Source organism: Pseudonaja textilis, chromosome 2, assembly GCF_049901715.1.
Source record: "Pseudonaja textilis isolate UNSWEBS1 chromosome 2, rPseTex1.2, whole genome shotgun sequence".
In the NCBI taxonomy this organism is placed as follows: Eukaryota; Metazoa; Chordata; class Lepidosauria; order Squamata; family Elapidae; genus Pseudonaja; species Pseudonaja textilis.
This window is the reverse complement of record NC_141991.1, coordinates 48,830,412-48,854,365: the sequence shown is the minus strand read 5'-3', so window position 1 is coordinate 48,854,365 and position 23,954 is coordinate 48,830,412. Positions and strand designations below refer to the sequence as shown.

The following is a 23,954-nucleotide window of genomic DNA, read 5'->3' as shown; positions in this document are numbered from 1 at the left end:
CTAATGATGGGAGCGTATTATTTGTGCTACAGGCCTTGCAATGGCTACCATGTGGTTTCTGGATATGATTTAAAGTGCTGATTTTAACCTAAAAAGCAAAAATGTTTTATGAAAAACAGAGGAACAACTACAATGAAAGCACTCAAACTTGCATGAACTTGAACTTGAGTACCCAATGCTGTTTTTGAGCTACTGTCACCATTCTATGACTGATTAGATGATGGTGGGCAGTGTCAACCCTACAGGGATAGGAATGCTTAAAAGATGTTGTTTCCTTTGTCGTTCACAAGGTTTTTTGACATAGCCCATCACCGAAGGTTGCTAAAGCAAGCATTCGTGGTAAAGGGGGAGGGGTGCCTTTTCTTAATCTATCATCAGTTACAGGATTAAAAAAAAAGAGTGCTTGGAAATAAATAGTCAGAGGGAACCAAAAAACTGATTCAGGGGAGGAACTCACTAATGACCAAAAGGGTTTTATTTATAACCCAGACAAAAGTCAAGTAAGGAGCCACTGTCAGCTGATAGCGTTGTATACATTTATGGGTTAAGTTTTACTTCCGCTTACGTGCTTCTACCGTAGCTTTACATGCTCGAACCCAGAACCTTCCTTAAGCTAAAAAGCTCGCGAACCAAAGGCGATTTGCACCCCGAGTTGCATGCGGGATTTCCAGGGACCTCAGATTCGGTCCCGCCGGGACGGAAAGTTTGAACCGGCCGCGCTTCTTGCGAAACGGCGACGCTGCAGAGGGCGCTCCAACACCGCTCTGAGGAAGGGGGGCGAGGCTGCGTCCTGGCGCCACGGGAGGCTGACGCAGGCCCGGGATAGGGGCGGAGCGCTTCGAGCGGCGTTTACAGCCGTCGCCGCCACTTGGTTGGAGGGGTCTCCGACCGGAGTTTTGCCGGCGAGTTTCTTCTTTCGCCGGCCCTCCTCCGACCCCCTTCCAGCGTCATGTACCGGGCCCTGTACGGCTTCCGGTCGGCCGAGCCGAACTCTTTGGCCTTCGCCGTTGGCGAGACCTTCCTGCTGCTGGAGCGGAGCAACCAGCACTGGTGGCTGGTGACCCGGGCGGGCTCCGGGGAGACGGGCTACGTGCCGGCCTCTTACCTGCAGCGCCTACAGGTCAGGCAGCGGGCAAAGGACGGGCGAGGGCAGCGGCGGGGTCGGTAGCCACCGGCGTGGCCGAGACAGATTTGGAGGTTTCTGCTGCTTTTCTGGCGGTGGCAACGCGCGCGCCTCTCAGAAGCGCAGGGTTAAGTGCCCGCAGGTCCGAGGCCCAGGCTCGGTGCCGGTGGTGCGCCCTGCCTGAAAATCAGCCAGGCTAAAGGGTTTGCTTCGGGTTGTTTTTTTTTTAATTAAAAAAAAATCCTGTTCGGAACAGAATGGTTCTGTGTATGGAAAACGGAACTAAGCCTGGTCATCAGTCATCATTGCACATTTCCATATCCATGTAAGGTACGGTTAGGCAATGGCATAGGTAGGTGCTGTATTGATGTGGCTGACGCTGATAATCAGTGGGAAGATCTTGTGGAACTTTTCACGTAGGTGCGAGAAATACAAGGAATGTAGGCACTTGCTATCTTACAGGTGCAACTTCCCAAAAGTCAGGCATGCTAAAATAGAAAATGGTTCACCTCCATATGAAACCACGCAATGGGTGCACTGTTTGGAAGTGTCTGAACAGGAGCAGGCCTTTTTCAGGGGAGATAAATTACTTGTATTATTATCCATTTGCACTGGATGGAGGCTCAAGTAACAAGGAGGTGCAAAGGTGATTTTGAGAGGGAGAGAGACTGCTTTATATTCAATTTCCTTGGGAAGGAAATTCTGCACTGATTCTTTGCTACTGTTGCTCTGTTACAGATTTTCTGAAGTTCTATTGTTCTTGAGATGCGCTTTTCCCATCTACGTTTTCCTGGAACAATGAGCTTCTGTGTGGGTTAAGCAAACAGTTTCAACAGTAATAAATATTTCGTAGAGGATATTGGACAATCTTATTTTGATAACTACATTGGTATACAAAAGAAGTAGAGGGAGATGGGAACATCTCTAGTCTTTTCTACAAACTCTAATGAGAGGTAAAACGATGAAATTTTTGTGATAGTGCTGGACAAATAAGGAAGAAAAAGTGAATGTAACAGAGAACATATTGATTTGGATTATGTGCCGTCAAGTTATTTTTGACTGCTAGCGACTGCCTAAATAGATTTCCTCCACAATGATCTTTCCCTAACCTGGTGTTTCAGGTCTTCTAATTGTGCACTGATTGCTATTGTGAGGCCAATCCATATTTTTGCTGATCTTCCTTCTCTTTCCTTCTGCCTTATTCAGCTTTAGAGAATCAGGTCATTGTATAATGTGTCCAAAATAGGATAATTTAAGCCTGATTATTTGTGCCTGCCTCAGGTGAGAAATCTGGATTGATTTTTTTCAATGATCCATTTGTTTTCTTGCCTGTCCATAGTATTCTCCAGCACCATGATTGGAACATTCTTCCAATCCTGCATTTTTAAAGTCTTAACTTTTAGTCTGGTAAGAGTGTTACAGGGAATATTGTGTCTTGCATGATTCTGATTTTTGTAGGTATAGACACGTATTTGGCATTTGAGTATCTTTTCCAAAGCCTTCAGGATTGCTGTTCCAAGTGCTAGTCTGCAGTTTTTCTTGACTGCTTGTTCCTTTACGATTGATCCTAAAAGGCAGAAGTTATCCACTACTTTGATGTCTTCATTGTCAGTTCTAAGGTTGTGTTTTCTGCCTGTTGTCATTATTTATATTTAATTTAATCCCATGTTTTCACTGTCATCTTTGACTTTTAGAACATTGAATAAAAAAGGAGGGAGCATGTAATGATGTCTAATTTGTTCACCACTCTGGAGCCAATCTTTTTTGCCATGTTCTGGCCACACTGTGGCTTCCTGACCTGAGGACAATAAGATCTTTGGGGATTCTCATTTTTCTGAGCACGTTCCGCAGCTTGAAGTGATTGATATAATTAAAGGCTTTTCTATAATCAATACAGCACACACTGTTGGGTTTGTTTGTTTTTTTTGTATTCTTTGGCTTTCTCAGTTATCCGGCATATATCAACAGTGTTCCTCTGCCTTTTCTAAAGCCAGCTTGTATATCTGGCATCCCTTTTTCCATGTAGAAATCTAATTTTCAGTGGATGATCCTAAGCATTATTTTGTTGGCATGTGAAATTAAGGATATTAAGGTCTTACTCCAACATTTCATTGCAGAAGGGGAATCAAAGATATATTAATTTTAATGTTATTAAGTAGAACTTACATATGGTTGAAACAAAACCAAATATTATTTGTTTAGTCTACATACTACCAAAATGTCTTGGTGAACTACAAAAACATGAATGGCAAGACTTCTCATTTACTCCTGATATATTCAAACATTTAAAGCTTGTAATGGTTTCCCATCACCAATTTCCAACATGTTATAACTCCACTGTAAATCTTACAAACCTATTTGCCATGGGGAGAATCCATGTAGCACACTGAAGCCGAAGGTATATTGTCACGTGTAAAATGGTAGTGGTGGTGGAATTTGTGAGTTGAGAGAAGAGAAGGATCTATCTTGCAATTATTCTCAGATTTTATCTTGATTGATAGCCCCTACAAAGGGAGAACTTGAATGTTGTCTTCAGTATTTTATTATGTTTCTGAAAGTACATGCTTGTACATGCCTGTATATGTACCAATAATTTGGCATTTTGCTGGGGAAGATTTTTGAAGCAGCCATTTTGCATCTGTGGAAAGAGTGCAAGATAATAAATGCATGGGAGAGCCGCTTTGGCTGTAGCAAGTCTATTTCTCCGATGTAAAATATAATAGAAAGAGGCTAATAACAGGCCTGCTCAACTGCTGATGAGGGGGCCAGTCGGCTACGCATGAACAAATGTTGTAGCAATAGTGGCAGTAATTATAGCCAAGTCAGACAAGTTTGCAATTATGGAAAATGAAAGAACAGATTGCTTCAGCCCAAATAGGAATCAGAGTGATGAGTGATAACACCCTTTTTACTAATGTGAGGGTGTATCTAGTAAAGAAGTCCTAAGGAGAGCATAAACATGAAAATGAGCATTTTCTTTGCATCAGACGCCCTTTGGGCTAGTGTTTTTGTCCTATTGCTGGAAATTACATGTGGTTCTTTTTGGTTTGAGGGGGTCTTAATGGAAGAGCACAGTTTGCCTTTATGCAGCTGGTCCTCCTTCCCCACCAATAAGTGGCAGTTTTGGTGTGAAGCGACACCAGGACCAACTCTTCTCTCTGCTCTAGTGCTGATCCAGTTCACTGCCTCCCACATAGCAGATGTTTGAGAAAGGAAAATCATTCATGCATGGGCAAACTACATGACGAGCATCACTGTCAGTTTAGCCTTAAGTTATGTAAACAACTGTTCTTGTTTTGGGATTCATGTAAATGAACATGAATGAAAAGAGAAAGCAAGGTAGGATTGTACATTATGTCCCTCAGTATTCTCTGATTTTTAAGAGCCCTCACTCAATAGTAGAGTATTAGTTTGACAATTGAAGAGCAAAGAGAGCTATGCACTGTCCTGCTAGTTAAATTGTACAATAGAGCATCTACATATTTTGCCTAGAAAAAAAGTGTAACATACATATTTGCTTGTGTTCTGAAAGAAAAAATAGTCTTTGCCCCCAATTCCTTGTATTTATTTATTTTATTTTTTATTTAGTTATTCCTTGAGCCCTTCTAAATTTATTGCTGAGGCCAATATTAGTTTAATTTCTTAGTCTATGCGTACTCCATTTTGGATGACAAATGGCAGCTTTTCCTCAGAAAAAATATTCCTAAAAGTTGTCAATTTTTTTTGCTCTGTTGTTTTCAAGTTTTCAATTCTAGAGATTTGCTTCAGGTATATTCTTAGTATTTTCCCATCCCCATTTTAATACCATCTGCCATAGTTGACAGTTATTGAATATGATGGATGTACCATCGCCAAACCTATGCATATCTTTGGAATTTATTTATATTTAGTTCCAAATACATTTTATAACAACTGCTGGATTTAACCACCTATTGACCAACTTGTAAAGTTGGGCTTAGGTATCTTGCCCAGCTGCTTCATTTAAATATTGTAAATAGTAATGCATCACATTTAAGAGTACTTTTGGTCTAAGCCATACAATTAGATGTCTAGAAGGCAGCTATGACCACAGGTGGCTTAACCATCCTTAGAATTATATCTTGCTCAATATACTTCAGTCTGGTTATGATTGCACATACATTAGATATATAATTATTGAGTTGCTGTATATTATCATGTCCAATTAAAAACTTCAGTTGCCACAATATGCTTCAGCTATTATTAGATTCCCCTTTTATACTTTTAATTACACTGCATGTCATTCATTTTGGGGTGTAATTCAAGACCTAAAGATAATACTTAGTTTGTCTCGCTCTTTATAAATCTGAGTGCTCCTAAAGATTTGCTGATAACATTTCAAGATTTTCAAAACGGTAATTGATGGAAATATAGTAGAATACTTCTTTTGTAGTTGTGTATACTCAATATAAGCATTCCTGTCACCGCAACTTGATGTAAGGAGTTCAGAGATGGTCATGATGAAAATAAGGTGAAACTCGAAAAATTAGAATATCGTGCAAAAGTTCATTTATTTCAGTAATGCAACTTAAAAGGTGAAACTGATATATGAGATAGACTCATTACATGCAAAGCAAGATAGTTCAAGCCGTGATGTGTCATAATTGAGATGATTATGGCTTACAGCTCATGAAAACCCCAAATCCACAATCTCAGAAAATTAGAATATTACATGCAATCAATAAAACAAAGATTGTACCTAGAACAATATCGGACCTCTGAAAAGTATAAGCATGCATATGTACTCAGTACTTGGTTTGGGCCCCTTTTGCAGCAATTACTGCCTCATTGCGGTGTGGCACGGAAGCTATCAGCCTGTGGCACTGGTAAGGTGTTGTGCAAGACCAAGATGCTTCAATAGCGGCCTTCAGCTCTTCTGCATTGTTCGGTCTCATGTCCCTCATCTTTCTCTTGGCAATGCCCTATAGATTTTCTATGGGGTCCAGGTCCGGTGAGTTTGGTGGCCAATCAAGCCCAGTAATCCCACGGTCATTGAACCAGGTTTTGATGCTTTTGGCAGTGTGGGCGGGTGCCAAGTCCTGCTGGAAAATGAAGTCAGCATCCCCATAAAACTCATCTGCGGAAGGAAGCATGAAGTGCTCCAAAATCTCCTGGTAGATGGCTGTGTTGACCGTGGACCAACACCAGCAGATGACATGGCTCCCCAAATCAACACAGACTGTGGAAACTTCATACTGGACTTCAAGCATCTTGCAGTGTGTGCCTCTCCATTCTTCCTCCAGCCTCTGGGTCCTTGGTTCCCAAATGAGATGCAAAAGTTGCTCTCATCAGAAAAGAGGACTTTGGACCACTGAGCAACAGACCAGTTCTGTTTTTCTTTAGCCCAGGTAAGACGCTTCTGACGTTGTTGTTGTTCAGGAGCGGTTTGACAAGAGGAATACAACATTTGACGCCCATGTCCAGGATCTGTCTGTGTGTGGTGTGCTCTTGATGCACTGACTCCAGCCTCAGTCCACTCCTTGTGAAAGTCCCCAACACTTTTGACTGGCTTTTTCCTGACAATCCTCTCCAGGCTGCAGTCATCCCTGCTGCTTGTGCACCTTTTTCTTCCACACTTTTCCCTTCCACATAATTTTCTATTAGTGTGCTTTGATGCAGCACTTAGGGAACATCCAACTTCTTTTGCAATTACCTTTTGAGGCTTTCCCTCCTTATGGAGGGTGTCAATGATGGTTTTCTGCACAACTGTCAGGTCAGCAGTCTTTCCCATGATTGTGATTCCTACTGAACCAGACTGAGAGACCATTTAAAGGCTCAGGAACGCTTTGCAGGTGTTATGGCTTAATTAGCTGATTAGAGTGGGACACTTTGAGCCTAGAATATTGAACCTTTGCACAATAAACTAATTTTCTGAGATTGTGGATTTGGAGTTTTCATGAGCTGTAAGCCATAATCATCTCAATTATGACAAATCACGGCTTGAACTATCTTGCTTTGCATGTAATGAGTCTATCTCATATATTAGTTTTACCTTTTAAGTTGCATTACTGAAATAAATTAACTTTTGCGCAATATTCTAATTTTTTGAGTTTCACCTGTATATGGCAACCATTATAACACAGTTTTGCCTGGGAAAACAGAAAACATGAGAAAGAAACTCGACATTGCCCGACCTTGACTCTCTTTGCCATATGAGGGAAGGAAGGAGAAATTATGTTAGGCTTTCAAGATTCATTGATTATAGACTTCTGGTTTGAGCATCTTCGGTGACAGACCGAAACCGCGACTCTGCGCGGTTTCGATCCGTGCTTGCCGCTGGAGCACCCTGAGCTGGCTGGTTTTGGGGCTAAGCCACCCCATAGAGGTGGTGAAGAAGGGGGAGACTGCCTGTAGGGTTGAGGAGAGCCGCATTTCTCCTCCTCAGCTGGCCATTACTCCCTTTCCCGAAGGCAGTTGTAGCGGTGGTCAGAAATGGCCACCACAAAGAAGAACTCGACCAGAAAAGAATGTGCAGGAGGAAGATAAGAAAAGAAAGTTTTGGTTGACCGGGTCAAACAGCATAAGCAACAAATAAGGTACCCTGGAATTTAAACTAAAAAAAAAAAAACTTCCCAAAGAAGATTTTTAAACAGCGAAGGAGAGAGAAAAGGGAAAGGATTTGGTTTTTTTTCCCTTTTCCTATACTGACAGCTAAGAGACTTAAGCAAGAAATTGGAAAAAAATCCACTTTGACATTAATAGGCATTTAATGCTGAAAATAAAAAGTCAAAGGGATAATAAAGATTTCTGGATATTCAAAAGCTTTTGAAAACAGGAAAGGAGGGAAAAACAATAAAAGGGCAGGATCTGGAAGGGAGGAGAGTGCCTGGAATTAAAAAGAACTTACAGTAAATTCTCAACAAGACTTCTAAAAGATACATCTTAACTGAAACATGGCAACAAAATAGTAAAACCCCAGGAAGAGAAAGTGAAAAAAGAAAGAAGAAGTAACAGCTTGGGAGTATTTGGATTACTTGGTGATTCTGGATTCTTGGTTACTGCATTTGAATAACTAAAATCAATTGGGTGGTTGTTTAAAAGTGTCTAAAATGGCTCCACTCTTAGAAGAACTGAAAATGGAACTTAAAAAGTACAAAGAAGATGCACAAGAAGGGAGAGGTTCTTTTGGCTTCATATTTCAGTTTTTAGAAATGGAAATTTGGAACTATGAGAAACAACAAGAAATGCCTGCAGAACAAGAAGATTGGGACAAAGAAGAAGCCATGTTTAATGAACAAGTAATCTTAGGTGGGGGAAAAAAAAGGAAAGAGGGGAAAGAGAACGGAAAGTTTAAGACTGGGAGAAACAACCCCCCCCCAAAAAAATAGATTGAAAAATAAGTATAAAACCAGAAAGCAACAGAAGAGGAAAATGCAAAAGAGAGAATTAGAAGTAGAGAGACAAGGGGGTAAAAAGGGGAGGGAGAAGAAGAAAGGGAAGAAAGAAAGGAAAAGAAGTTATAAAGGACAGAAGCAAAATATAGAGAAGCAGGGTCTATTTAGAGATAATGTGTGAAAACTTAATGGAAAAAGGGATTCTGCAAAGATACATAAGATAGTATGGTTATATTAGAAGCAGAAATAATTTTAGAAAATATGAAACAATGTATGATTAAAATGTCTGATAAAATAGCCATCGTAATTCAGTGGAATGCTTGTCAATAAATAAGTGTAACAAAAGGTATATTTAATGATTTATAAAACATATGTGAAGAGAAATAAGCGAAAAATTAATTATGGAGATTACATGTGTTTTTAAGGAAGTATGATATTTAATTGAAAAGAAGTGTTAAAGATGTTAAGACTTTAATGCATATTAATGATAGAACTGAATTGGAATGGAGTGAGGGTTTTAATTACATATATTTATAATCTTTTTTTTAAGAATATAGCATGTATTATAAGAATGTACCAAGCAGAATTTGATTGGAAGTTATGTATTATGTATTATATTGAAGTTACAACCTTAAGGTATATATTGAAGTTTAAATAAGAGTTGAATGGATAAAATTAAAAGATATAAAGGTGTCATACTCCAATTAGTAACTATAGGAGAAAATTTGTTTAATGAGAAAAGATAATATGAAATTGAAACAGGACAGACAAAAGTATAAATATAATGATTTGAATTGAGATGAGATAATCAAAATAAAATTGAGAAAATTAAAAGAGGGGGAAAAACTATGTGGAAAATGTAAAACATTAATAAGATATGGAACAGAACACAAAAATGAGCATGAAATTGAGTTTGTGTCTGTATAAAGAAGTGTAACCCGAGACCATGCTATTTTCAAAAAAGATGTTTTACTTGTATTGTGGGTTTTTTGTGTGTGAAAACCCAAATAAAACTTTAATTAAAAAAAATTGTTGATTATAGTCTGTATTGATAGAATTCTGGTATTTCTAGTGGAGACTATTTCCTGGCCAGATCAACCTTAGGTTTATTTTAACTTTTAAGTTTCTTTTTTCTCTACTGGCAATGTTCTCTTTTGTTATACTTTCAGTTCTGGTTTTTATTGGCTGTGTATTACTTATTTGCATGCTTTCTTTTTTTCTCCATATTTTATTTGTAATTATTGTTTCCTGGAGTTACTTCTGCAGAGATGTGCAAAATGTTTTGAATGCAAAGCATTTGGTTCTAGAAATTTCCTGTTTCGAACTAAAAATTGCTGCTTTGACTTCATAGGAAGTGTCCTGATCCTGTTGTGATCTCAGAACACATTCCTTTTTTTCACATTTGAAGTGGAGGCCTTTTGAATGTGGAACTCTTCCAGTACAGACTGTGTGCTTTTACATTTCCGTAAGACAGGCAAAAGCATAATTGTAAAATATAAAAATAAATGAAATATGGACACTCTGAAAAAAAGATCATTACTATATATTGTATGTGTATGTTTGGAGCTCATTATAATCAAATTCAGAGAAACAAAAGATAAAGTTATGTAAGCATGAAATTTTGTATGGATGCCAAATCTAGTAGTTCAGAGGTAAATTTAAAAATATAGATTCTACACATTTAAGGCACAAAAATGAAAAATGCACATTTAGTGCTTCCTTATGGGAGAAAACCATCTTAGCCGATCCTGCAGTTTTTTAGAATTACTGTGAGTGGTGACACTTTTGTCACTATATTTAATTGATAAGAGATGGAAAAAAATAATAGCTAGTCTTCTGATGAAGAGAGTAATTTTTAAAAATCCTTTACTTTCCTTGACATCATCTGTGCTAAACTCAACAAAGGAAGATCACCGTATACTCAAAGAGTTGGTTGGAATAACCATACAGAATAAAGATACTTTGATTCCTTTCCCCCATACCCCTCCAGACGAACCCATTCTGCACAAAGAGAGGTTGCTGCAAAGATCAGGACTAAGGCCCTGGTGCCCAAGAAGATATCCAAGGCCGAACTCAGGGCTGAAAAGAGGAGGCATGCTGCCTTGGAGAGACAGTTTGCAAAGACCCTGGAGCAAATGAGAGGGCAATTGCAAAAAGCTCCCCCTCCTGGGGAATTACAGGTTTGCCCAGAGGGTGCCTCCAGTGGCGGGGGGAGTAGCTACCTCCACCAGACAGCTCCCATCTTGGTCCTCTGAAAGAATTGAGGAACAATTCTGCCCCCAGGATTTAAGCAGATCTGGGTCCAATTTTAAACAGGCCCCTTGGGGTGCCTCTCAGCAACAGATCATCCAGGGTAGCTTGAGGCCTAGGCCTGAGGCTACCTTTACACCCATGGCTGCCGGCCTTGCCCAGCTGACCCACCCACGGGTAGCAGACCTGATGAGATACAAGATATGGTATCTGTAGCCATCAGGCAGGGCCCAGCAGAAGGATTTCAACAGCTTCTTCGCCCTTTGGGGGGGGGGGTCAGGCTCTATTTCCGGCCTACTCCCAAGGCATTCCTCAGCAGAGGGGTTTCCCCGACATCAGGATATAGTGGCCCTTTTACCCACTCAAAGTGGGGAGATTATGAGGAGAGGGATTATACCAACCCCTCTGATTGCAGTCACTCCTCAGGGTCTGAGCAAGAAGAAGGAGAGATCAGAGACCAAAAATTATCAGATGAGGAGGATTTTCAGCCTGAACAACCTCCCTCAGCTGTGGTTTTTAAACCTTCTTTATTTAAATCACTCCTTAAATCACCACAAGGCTCTGGTCACTGCCCAATTGACTCCTGAGGAGGTGACACCTGAACCACAAGGGGGTTCTTCTGTCCACAGGGACTCCCTCTTCTTCAAGCCAGTAGTCTATATGAAGGTTCTCCCCTCTCCTCTGTTGTTTCTCAACCTGGTTAAAGAGCAGTTTGCCTCCCCTGCTGCAGGGCCTTGCCCCTCATCTCACAATAGGCAATTCTATAATGTCGGTCCCTCCTTGGCAAGTGCTGTTGCTGTGCCCTCTGTTGATGCTTCAGTTGTCGTTTTCCTCTTCGGGCACTCCCACAGATCCAGAGGATGTACTCAAGGCCAAGGACAACCGATCCAAGCAGACGCTCAAGCGCACTCAGTAGGCTGCAGCTTGGGCTGTCCGGGCCTCGACTGCAGCATTGTTTTCCACAAGAGTTTCACTCCGCTGGTTCCATCAACTACAAGATTGGCTACCACCAACAGATTTCAGATTGCATCAGGATCTGAACAAGATTATCACAGCAGCGGAATTCACAGCGGAGGCCACTCTCAATTCGGCAAAGTTCGCCTCCAGGAGCATAGCCTCCTCGGTGGCTGCAAGATGGCTCTTGTGGCTGCGAAATTGGCAGTCTGAATCTTGCCAAAGGTGGAAGCTGGCTCCGGCTCCCTGCACAGGTGATAAGCTCTTTGGCGACACCCTAGAACCTTACCTCATTGAAGCCAAGAACAAGAGGAAGGTTCTTTCTTTGACAGGAAAGAGAGCAGACTACTGCTCAGCTCCTTACTTCTGTCCTTCTTCTTTTTGGGCCGAGCCTAATACTCATTTTTCCCGACCCCAGAGGGTGTACCCCCCACACCAAGAGCATCTGGCAGACAACAACAGAATATGTGTAAACGGCCCTTTCGTGAAGGAGGAGGAGGTCATTCATTCTGACTCTCCAAGTAACAATCTTTTTTCCCCCCAATCGGAGGTCGTTTGGCATTCTTTGCCTTCAGATGGGAGGAGTCAACATCAGAAACCTGGGTACTCAGTATGGTGAGGTCGGATTTGCAGCTGGAGTTCCTCCTGCCACCCCCAATTTTTTTTGTGAACTGTCCCATATCTCGGGATAGTTTGAAATGGGCTCTTATGGAATCAGCCATCCAACACCTGATGGACATAAGGGCCATTCAGCTGGTTCCTGTGGCTCAATGAGGGCTTGGCTTTTACTCTCAGCTCTTTGTGGTCCCAAAAGCATCAGGGAGGATGGCAAGCCATCCTCGACCTCAAGTTTGTGAACGAGTTTATCCCATGCAGGCGTTTTAAAATGCAGACCCTGCACTCAATCCTAGAGAGGGTTCGGGAGGGTGACAGTAAACCTTGGACTCTTGTTTCACCCTCTTTCCTCTTGCATTTGTTTGTTCTCTGCATTCTGCAACTATAATTAGGGCTAGCTATGTTTTGTTTTGAAAAACCATGTTAGTTATTAAGTCTACCTTATTTAAAATAAGTGTAGGTTATCTTCACTGCATTTCCAAGCCCATATGAAACAGTAACATGTGGTTTACAGGAATGCAAAATAATCTGAATGTTTTCTTCCTTGGTAAGAAGGAGATGGAGCTTGTTGCAACATGTTCTTGCTCATGCATTTTATAATTGGCTGTACTTTAGTGTGATGATTGAACCACAGCATTATGATCTAGCACGGGATAGATACTGTATTCCATCAGGCCTTTGAGATCTATATATTTGTTTTTCAGGGCAAAATTGGGCACACTTGTATTTTGCAGTTGACATAGTTACACTAGACATCTTAAGAAATTGTAGCATTATCTCATTAAATACTGTGAATTAAAATTAGTTGAATAAAGGGATTCAGTACCCTAGAATGATTGCTTTTCCTTAAACTGCTATTCCTTAGCAGTTAGAGGGAAAGCATTAGCAACTTTCCCCATGGGGAAGATGGCAGCTTCAGTGGGCCTGTTTTCTATGGTTTAGGGAGAAAATAAATGCCTGCTTTTCTTACAACACTGCTGATTTAGTCAAGAGCACCTTCCCACCCATTCTGATACACATCTTTAGAAACAGATAAAAATAGAGTTGCACCTTTATTTTTATTTCCTTCAGTATAATAGTTGAGGTGAATGAATTGTACAAATGCCATGAAATGAACTACATTTCTACAGCTGTAGCAATATTGCCAATATTTAATGTTTAAAGCCAATCTTTTGTGCCTGAAGTGTTAGCTAATATTTTGTATACATGATTTGATGTAACTGGCATTGGAAGGCACAATGGGGCTATCAGGTGCTGTTGCTGAGACTATGAAGTATGACCTTGGCTGTAGCATCAGGTTAATTGCCTGGAGTCATTAGACATGCTTCTACACTCTGCACAATTATTAGGCAAGTTGTATTTTGGAGGATTAATTTCATTATTGAACAACTACAGCGCTCTTGGTCAATCCAAAATGTTAATAAACCTCAAACCTGAACATTTAAGAAAGTAAAAGTGAGGTTTTGGAGAATATATGTGTGCACAATTATTGGTCAATTGTTAGTATGCAGAATTATTATGCAACTAAATGAAAAATGAAAATTTGCCCATCTCACTCATTTATTTGCATCTGTTAAAGTGAGAATAATAAACAAATAACTCAAAATGTACAAATAAACGTTTCTGACATATCACACACAAAAAAATCATGACTAACATAACCCTTCTTTTCAGTAGGTTTGGGAGTTGAATTTGAATCCATCTTCAACCAAAAAAGGTCCAACTAACTCATCTTTAATAGTACCAGTTCATACCAGTATCCCACCTCCATCTTGCTGGCATCTGAGTCAGCCAATTTTTTTTATAGAAGTATCCTTTTCTAAGTCATTATCTTGGCTTGTTAGTAGTACATCTATTGTTTAACTTGTCAGATAAAATTTATTCTACATCTGTCATTTCTTCAATAAGCCTTTTGGACGTGACTACTGTCGTAGTTGGTAAGGTGGCTACTAATTTTTCACTCCACTCTTTAAGGATCTCCTTCAGTATTCACATTGTTATATCATTTTGTATTTGATAGGCTTGCATAAAATTTTGCATTTGATAGGCAGACTAAAAACTAAATCTTTATTCTTCATTAGAGTCCAATTTATAAATCATGAAATTATTTATGTCTGTTATGTCTTCCAAAAACCAAAACAGATCTATGGCCCCCAAGAAGCTCTTGTTCTTTATAATTAACTACAGAATCTGAATGTAAAACTATTTAGCTTTTTGCTCTTTATTTCAGATTCTTTAAGTTCTTAAGCTTATATTTGATTTTGTCTTTTGTTCACAGTTGAAGATAACTTCACCCAATGAAGACTCTTCAAACTTATCATTCTAAAGGTCTAATAGCTTAAAGAATCTTAATAAGCAATTTGCAAAGGTAATTAGAAAGTGAGGTTTGTGAATTTAGTGTGCTTTAAAATGTTTGTGAATTCTGTTATCTTCCATCACTCAAACCTATGGAAAATTGCTGTCCTGCCGTCTCCTTAGAAAAAGTAGCCGTCCAGAGCCCATATAGACAATCTCCTGCCCTCTCCTAATCCACAAGGGTTCCAAGTGACTAGACTGGTTCCTTTGTCTTTGCTGCAGTCATCGGCTCTGCAGAACTATCTTCCGTTCATTGTATCTCCTTTAGAAGTCAACTGCAATAGAAGCTTTTATCTGAGACAGAATAATTTATTGTTGGAGACTAAAGTTATATATGAAGTAATAACAAAATCAATTTAAAAGCTTCCTTGGGAGAAACGGATTTATTCTTTGTGTCAAGAAAGGGAATAGTTGCTGAATACGAAAGAAAATCCAGTGTAACAAATGAGGGTCTTACCGTTAGGTTAAACAGCTCATATGTTATCTTAATAATAAAACGTAATTACAAAATGGAAAATTGGATCTGCTCCAAATTTAATATTTTAAGTTAATATTTGACAATCTTATACCCACCAATATTTGACAATCTTTCACCGTCCGAAAATACTGGCATCACAGATTCCAGCATGCTGGTTGTTTGGGTTTTGTTTCCATTATACATAATGTTCATTTGTCTTGAAAGTCTACAGTACATCATATAAGTACAGTGACGTAATTATATGGGCCAACTTTATATGGAAGAAAATTCATGTGAAAGCATTTGATTTCATGCTACACTTTCAACTGGTTTGCAACTAGTGCTGCATCTGGTGTAGAAGGAGTCCTAGAAAGATGAATATTTTCATACTATGTAGTTTGGTTTCACAGATTAAGGAATAAAGGAAAAAAATCTTTGATTGCAAACAAGGTGTGGATTAAAGGAATGCTCCATTTTAAAAGTAGGACAGAATTTTAAATAGGATTGAAGTGCTGTATGGAAGTAGCCAAAGCAATATGATTTGTGGTTTCAGTGCAAGTGAAAACTCTTATTGTAAAATGAGGGAGTGATTGGTCAACAGCCAGATCATACTCCTTTCATCAAGTAACAAGATCATGCATTATATGGCAAGCTCCGCCCCTTTCATATTTGCACGTGATATCACAATGCATATACCGGGGTCCCCAAACTTGGCAACTGAGTTCTGGACTTCAATTCCCAGAATTCTCCAGCCAGCTATGTTGCAGTCCACAAGTCTTAAAGTTGCCAAGTTTGGAGACTTCTGACATATACAAAAGGGGACAGGGTTACATCATTCTGACCCGGCCACCCCTAATTCTCCCTGCTGGAGATTCCCACACCTGGTAGTTTCTAACCTTCAAGGATTTATGAGCTGAGCTTTCTCAGTTCTCCCTCGAGCTGCTCGGATCATCCAGAGAGTGGGAGGTGCTCCAGTCTGTGTCTGTGTAGGCTGAGTTTAATTACTGAGGAACGCTCCACCCTCAGTCACGTGGTCCCTTGTAGCATTCCCCAGTTTATGCTCAGACTTCACAGAGTTAGGCTGTGTGTTTTTTTGTCTGTGCTTCCACTCTTGGCTGGTTCAAGCAAGATAATAGTATAATTGCAGGTTTGATTTCAGTTTATTCTTTCCTTAGCCTCTGTGCATCTGAGGGTGCCTTGGGACTCAGGGGTGTGCGTTTTTGCCCCCAGGGGGCTGAGCGGGCGGCTTAGCAGCGCTTAGCGCTAAACCCCCCCCCGCCGTTTATTTCTTTTTTTTCCTGCTTGCCGTCCTTGTACCTTCTAGAGGTCCGGAGCCTTTTATTTCTGGTTTTCCCCTATTAACGCCAATCGCCCAGATAGAGGCGATTTTAGTGTCCTCGCCCTCGTGGCTTGCAGGACGCATCCGCCCTGAGCAGCCCGCTTCGTTTTTTTGCTTTCGATTTCCAGGCAGCCGCCATTTTGGGTGCCGCCTCGTGGCCGGGCGCCATTTTGTAGGCTTCCTATTGCTGCGACGATCTGTTGGCCCTAGCCTTAGGCTTCCAGGCCTAGTAGGGTCGCTCTCTCTATCTCCCTCTCTCCTCAAAAGGGAAGAAACAGTACCTTATATTATTATTTGTTGGTGTAAAAGTGTTGGCTTCCGCAGCAGAACTCAGGGCGGGGAAGTAAGTGCAGCCACTCCCTCCCTGAGGGGGGGCAAGCTGCCTGAGGCCTTGTATTTCTGGCGTTGATTTGGCTGATTGGCTTTCTTTTTTCTACCAACTGCCAGGTTGTTATTCAGTCACCCTAATACAGAATATCTTCATATTTCCTTACATTGGTGATCCAATCTCATCCAATTGGCATTTATTCTCTCTCAGATTTGCTTAGAGAGACTTAGCCTCCCATCACTGCCTCTGCAGTGTGTTTTTCCTGGATCCTTATCCCGGTGGGATATATTTTGTACATTAAAAGTCTATATCTGTGGCAGTTTAAATTTTTTTTTCCCTTTTTGGTCATATTTTTCAGATTATTCATTGCAAATTCCAAAAGGGGGCGCGGGCCAGTTTCTGGATACCCAGCCTTACCCAGGTCGTATCCTAGGCGTGCCAACTGCCTGTACACACACATATATATCTATATATATTCATATTGATTCTTCTGTTGTTTCACCATGGCAGATGATAACCCTAAAACCCGCCATTCTTTGAAGGCAAAATCTAAGTCCCATCATGTGTGCAGACAGGCTAAGGAAACCTCCCAGGAGACTTCTAAGGCCTCTCAAAGGGACGCCTTAAGGCGTCATAAGGCACTAGAGAGGGAGTTCGACAGGCGCTCTAGGGTGACTCAACCAACACCCCAGCCGCCCTTTCTACTTCCAGGCACCCCCCCCCCTCCAGTTTGTTCCCCTCTCTCCGGGCACAGCTCATCCCAGGAGTCTCACGCCCCTGGACCAGCAACCAGCCGGATGCCTGAAGCAACCTTCACACCCACGGCCGCTGGCCTAAGACAGGAGGACCCGCCCATGATCGAGATGCCTGAGTACATGAGAACTTGGATGGAGCAGGCTATTCGACAGGGGATAGCTCAAGGCATGCAGCAGATGGCCGGACCAAGCCTTCCTCAGACGGCTCCTGCACAAGAGCCGGTGCCAACTAGGTCCATGCCCACCCTGGACCCCGCTCCTGGTCAGGTACCCTCCTGGCGGGCCAGCCCTCTTCCAGAAAGGGAACCGGAGGAGGGAATGGAAATTTTAGACCAATACAGGGAGGAGGAGGAGGACCTTGAATGGGGATCCACCTTCCATGGGGAACCTTTTTCGGATTTAGACCCGATGGAAGCAGAGCTGTCGGAGGATGAGGGCCTTACCCCTGATCAGCCTTCCTTTGTGGGGTTATTCAAGCCCCACATGTTCAAGTCCATCTTGTTCAAGGCCAAGAACACCTCGGGCCTGGCCACTCAACTCCCCTCTGCCCCCCTCTCCTCTGGGGAGGAACCGGAGGACGCAATGTTCAAGCAACCCGTGGTGGCCGAGGATGTGATTCCAGCCCCTCCCATTTTCCACGATCTGGTTTCTAACCAACTGGGCTTTACGGGGGCTCCTCCGGCCCCATCCACTCAGGATAAGAGGTTGTTTAACCTCGAACCGAGTTTCTGCTCCCTCCTCAATACCCCGGAGGTGGACGAGCCCATTGTTGGTCTCGCCTCATCCTCCTCCCCGAGTGACCCCCCTGGAGGCCCTCAAACCCGAGGACAGGAGGTCTGAGTTAGCCTTGCGTCGGGCTCATCTAGCCTACGCCTGGGCTATTAGATCGGCCACCGCAGCCTCCTTCTTTACCAGATCCTCTATCCGGTGGCTCCGTCAGCTGAAGTCACACATCCCTCCATCCAACATACGGGTGCTTCAGGACATAGCCAAAATCACGGCAGCGGCAGAGTTTTCAGCTGACGCCACGTACCATTCGGTTAAATTCTCCTCCCGGGCGCTAGCGTCTCAGGTCACTGCCCGCCGCCTGCTCTGGCTCAAACCATGGCAGGCGGACATGAAGAACAAGGTCAAGCTGGCCTCCGCCCCCATTAAGGGGAAGAAGCTTTTGGGGCTGGCCCTGGACCCCCTGTTGGCCGAAACTAGGGGAAAGAAGAAATTCCTTCCTCCTCTTTTTCGGAGGCCTGACTCCTGAACCCCTCAGCCTTTTCGAAGAGGATCCTCCCGGTCCTTCTACCAGTCCCCCTTCACCCCCAGATACCCGAGGCCTCCCTCGTATAGAGCGTCATATCCCCAGGATCGTTCCGACTCGAGCGATCGAAATAGGGGCGGAGTATTTAAGCGTCCCTTCAGGGGTTCCGGGGGGAGACCCTTCCGGCGCTCCAAATAGATCCTGTCTCTTCCCCCCCATTGGTGGTCGGCTGAGACAGTTCGCTGACCTGTGGGATTCTACCACTTCCGACAAATGGGTCAGGGACTCCATTAGGTTTGGGCTTGCTCTGGAGTTCAACTCTCAACCTCCCGAGTTTTTCATGTCATCTCCCCCCTCTAGGGATCCCTCCAAACGCAAATTGATGGATTCTGCCATCCACCACTTACTCTCCATCCAGGCCATCCAGCCAGTTCCTCCCTCTCAATGAGGCCAGGGCTTCTATTCCCACCTCTTCATGGTTCCCAAGTCCTCGGGGGGATGGAGGGCTATCCTGGACCTCAAACGACTCAACCGCTTCCTAACCCTCCGCAAATTCAAAATGCACACCCTTCAATCCATCTTGCAGGGCACCAGGCAAGGAGATTGGCTCTCTTCTATAGACCTCTCTGAGGCATACCTCCACATCCCAATTCGGCCTTCCCACTCTAAATTCCTTAGATTCTATTACAATCACCATCATTTCCAGTATGTGGCCCTTCCCTTTGGGTTAGCTTCCGCTCCCAGAGTTTTCACTAAGATCCTCGTGGCCCTGGCGGCTCGCTTAAGGGACTACCCGGTCCGACTCCATTGCTATCTGGATGATATCCTCATCCTGTCCCATTCCCAATCCCAAGCAGAGCTGGACACCAAGACTACCCTCTCTGCTCTCCCAGGCCCATGGTTTTCTGGTCAACCAAAAAAGCCAACTGGTCCCTTCTACCCGAATTGCCCACTTGGGGCCATCATTGACATGGTGCAGGAAAAAGTGTTCCTTTCCCCGGAAAGGCTCCAGAGTATTCGAAATTCAATTCAGGTTATTCGACGATCAAAGAGGGCTTCTCTATTAGAATTGTCTAAATTACTGGGAAAAATGGTTTCATGCATCTCTATTATTCCTTCCTTAGTCTTCATACTAGGTCCCTGCAGTGGCTCCTGCTCCCGTTTCAAAGGTCCGGCAGAAGCAACTCAAAATCCTCCATCAAGGTACCTCCAAAGGTCCTCTCGTCTCTCCTCTGGTGGACCAACCCTGCCATCAACAGGGGTCATCTCTTCAAAGATCCCCAGCGTCTCATCATCACCACAGACTCCAGCCTGAGCGGCTGGGGCGCTCACATCCAGTCCCTTACAACGCAGGGCAAATGGTCCCAAGCAGAGTGGGTCTGCAGCATAAACTGGCTGGAGCTCCACACCATCCACCTGGCCCTGTGCCATTTCCTGCCTCAGGTATGCGGGCGGCACGTCCTTATTCTCACGGACAACGTTACCGCCAAGGCCCATGTCAACAGGCAAGGCGGGACCCAGTCTATCCGGTTGATGAGAGAGGCCGAAAGACTCTGCCGTTGGGCAGAGCGTCACCTCCTCTCGATCAAAGCAGAACACATTTCGGGGGCCTCAAACACCCGAGCGGACTGGTTAAGCAGGGCCACCATGGACCAGTCCGAGTGGCGCATCCACCCATCCCTTTTCAGGGAGGCAACCATAATCTTCGGTCTATCGTCAGTGGATCTCTTTGCATCCCCCCACAACACCCAGCTCCCTCGGTTCTTCTCCAGATTCCCTTCCCCCAGGGCCGAGAATCACGATGCACTTCGCTGTCCGTGGCCCCCGGGACTCCTGTACACCTTCCCCCCATTAGCTCTACTTCCCAGAGTCATTCAGAAACTGATCCAGGAGAAGGCAGATCTGATTTTAGTGGCTCCCTATTGGCCCAGACGGCCGTGGTTTGCGGATCTCCTCAACCTTTCGGTGTCTCCTCCATGGAGAATCCCTCCGGACAGGATCTCCCTGTCTCAGGGGCCCATTCAACATCCGGAGCCCCAATGGCTCCAACTAACCGTGTGGAGGTTGAGCGGGAAAAGTTGAGGAAGGAGAATTTATCTGACCAGGTCATTAACACAATCCTGGCCGCCAGACGGCCTTCAACTAATCGGATATACAATGCTACCTGGGTCAACTTCTGCAGGTGGTGCCACGCCTCCATGGTCAACCCGCTCTTGCCTTCGGTGGCCCAGATTTTGAATTTTCTCCAGGATGGGCTCAAAAAAGGTCTCTCACCTAATATCTTGAGACGCCAGGTAGTGGCCCTCTCGACCGTCGTCTCCGGTGACAATCTGGGTCCCCTCTCTCACCATCCCCGTATCAGGGCCTTCCTAAGGGGAACTACTAACCTCCGTCCCCCTGTCGTGCACCGGTACCCCACTTGGGACCTTAACAAGGTCCTGGTGGCCCTAACCAAACCTCCTTTCGAGCCTATTAGAGAATCCTCTCTCCAAACTTTGACCTTTAAGGTAGTGTTCCTGGTGGCAATTACCTTGGCTTGCCGAATTTCGGAGATTGCTGCCCTTTCGGTGAGAAAGGACCTTTGTATCTTCCATTCCGATCGGGTGGTCCTACGCCCCGCCCCGACCTTCTTGCCCAAGGTCAATTCAGCCTTACACAGGGCTCAGGAGCTTGCACTCCCGAACTTTTGTCCCAATCGTTTGCGGGAAAGGGAGAAACGATGGCACACCCTAGATGTGAGGCGGGCCCTCCGCATATACATTAACCGCACGCAACCCTTTAGAAGGTCCGAGTCCTTATTTCTCTCCTTCCAGACCAAGTCCTTAGGCCACAAGGTGTCCCCTTCCACCATCGGGCGATGGATCAGAGCCACCATTGCCAAGGCTTATTCGTCTCAGGCCTTGCCAGTTCCCAGCGGGGTTACGGCGCATTCCACCAGAAGTGCGGCCACCTCTGCGGCCTGGGCTACCCAGGCTCCAATCTCAGACATTTGTCGGGCCGCCACCTGGGCTTCCCCCTCCCCTTTCATTAGGCACTATAAGATTGACATCTTTGCGTCAGCGGAGGCCTCGTTTGGTAGACGAGTCCTCCAGCGGGTCATCGAGGACCCAGGGGAGCTTCACCCCAGACGGATTCCCTCCCGTAGGACAGCCAGGCTTTGGTATGTCCCACTCTCTGGATGATCCGAGCAGCTCGAGGGAGAATGGGCGTTGGTCTTACCTGACACGCCATTTCTAGTCGAGCTGCGAGGATCATCCAGCCCCACCCTTTTTTATTTTTTTTCCGTCTGGGGGAACCTTGTTTTAGCCAATGATACCTTAGTCTAGTTAGATGAGAGTTAGACAACTTTCCTCCTCTCTCGACTTCGCATTAACTGGGGAACGCTACAAGGGATCACATGACTGAGGGTGGAGCGTTCCTCAGTAATTAAGCTCAGCCTACACAGACGCAGACTGGAGCACCTCCCACTCTCTGGATGATCCTCGCAGCTCGACTAGAAATGGCATGTCAGGTAAGACCAACACCCATTCTCTCCCTCAGCCTATTTTGTATTTGCTTACATTGGTTCAATAGTTGGGTGTGATTTGTCCTCAGCATTCCCATTCTTTCACAAACATAAACATCATCAAATAATATGAAGAAAAACATGAGTCAACAAAATTAAGGGATATTTCTGGGCTGTTATTACTGGCAGGATCCAATACTTTCAATCCAATACTTTTGTTAAAGTTATTTCAGGAAGGTCTGGCAGGGATCTGTGTTGTTTGAGAGTACTTTCTCTAAATTTGGAGAAAGGTGAGATGATAAAAGTCTTCCTGCCTTCAAGAATATTTCAGAGGCACCCTTAACAGCGATAAAATTTCTCTGTTTTCCAATGTCTGTGTAGCGAGTCTCATCTTTTTATCATAAAAGTTATTCATGTTGGCTTAAGACAGGGATCCCCAAACTTGGCAACTTTAAGACTTGTGGACTTTAACTCCCAGAATTCCTCAGCCAGCTGAGGAATTCTGGGAGTTGAAGTCCACAAGTCTTAAAGTTGCCAAGTTTGGAGATCTCTGGCTTCAGACAAGGAGATACTTTGGAACACCAAGGATTTGTCTGCCCCTGTGAAGCTGATCTCAGTATTTGTCTCCACCCACTATTAGGACTGTCTTTCTCTCTGGTGAATGGCCACATGATGGTAGTTTTGATATGAATGGGAAGCCAGTCAATATTGTAGAGTGCCTGCCCTTGCTAGTTTTATTTTCACAGAATCATAGGGCTGGAAAGGACCTCAGAAGTCTTCCAGCCTGCTATTCAAGGCAGGAGCCTTATATCATCCCAATCAAATAGTTGTCCAGTGTATTCTTGAAAAACTCCAGTGAGGGGGCATCTACAACCTCAGGAAGTAAGCTATTGATTGCACTGATTAATTGCTCTTACTATAAGATTTTTTTTTCCTTTTGTGCATTCTCTTTTATGCTTATGCATTCTCACTTAAGCAGAATAAGCACTCCAGCATTGTCAAGCTAGTTGAGAAACCAGGCATATTCATCTCAGTGTTGATTAAATCAAGGTATTTAAGTCAATGTGCCTTTGCTTTCCTGGACATATAGGATCTGGCCAACAGTGCTCAATTTTGAATGCAATGAAAGGAAACTTGGAGTTTTACAAAATATGCCATCTGTTTTGATTGTCACTTTGTTTCAGAGAGAGAATGATTTTTTCCCCTTTCCAAACAGAGGAATGAATATCCCAGGAGCTTATATTGTTATGCAAGCAGCACTATGATTTTTTCTTCTAATATAAATTCTGTTTATGATGAGCTCTTGTAGTTGTCTGATTTGAAGGAGTGTTCTTTTTTAATGCATTACTTATGCTTTACCTGTGGTTGATTTCCAGCAAAGTCTACTCTGCTGTAACTCCGCCCCTCTGGGGAGAGGTTTCGCCCTACCCTCCTATCCTTCTACAAGGACAAGAAGACTTGCTCTGCCAGTTGGCCTGGAAACCTAACGGGAGTATATCACTGGAGGTGGCCACTGGGCTAATTAGCTGACCATACCTCCACCCGGTGCTTCCTGCTTCTCCTCCGCCCATCATTTTAATTTAATATTGTTGTACCTCGATTGTTTATTTTTATTGTTTTATTCCTTTGTTGTTCTGTTTACATTTTTTAATCATTCCCCCCCCCCCCC

At 43.6% G+C, this 23,954-nt stretch overlaps 1 protein-coding gene across 2 annotated transcripts in view; it reads left to right on the top strand.

Moving 5' to 3' along the window:
* The first annotated feature begins 598 nt into the window (after positions 1–598).
* NCKIPSD (NCK interacting protein with SH3 domain) overlaps positions 599–23,954 on the top strand; it is a 114,424-nt gene continuing 91,068 nt past the window's right edge. The window contains exon 1 of one of the 2 annotated variants that reach the window (XM_026723474.2): positions 599–1,120. In XM_026723474.2, the coding sequence (XP_026579259.1) occupies positions 950–1,120 (171 nt within the window). In that variant the 5' untranslated portion in view covers positions 599–949. Of the gene's footprint in view, positions 1,121–14,574; positions 14,663–23,954 lie in introns of those variants that run through there. The other variant, XM_087923797.1, reaches the window with a different exon arrangement.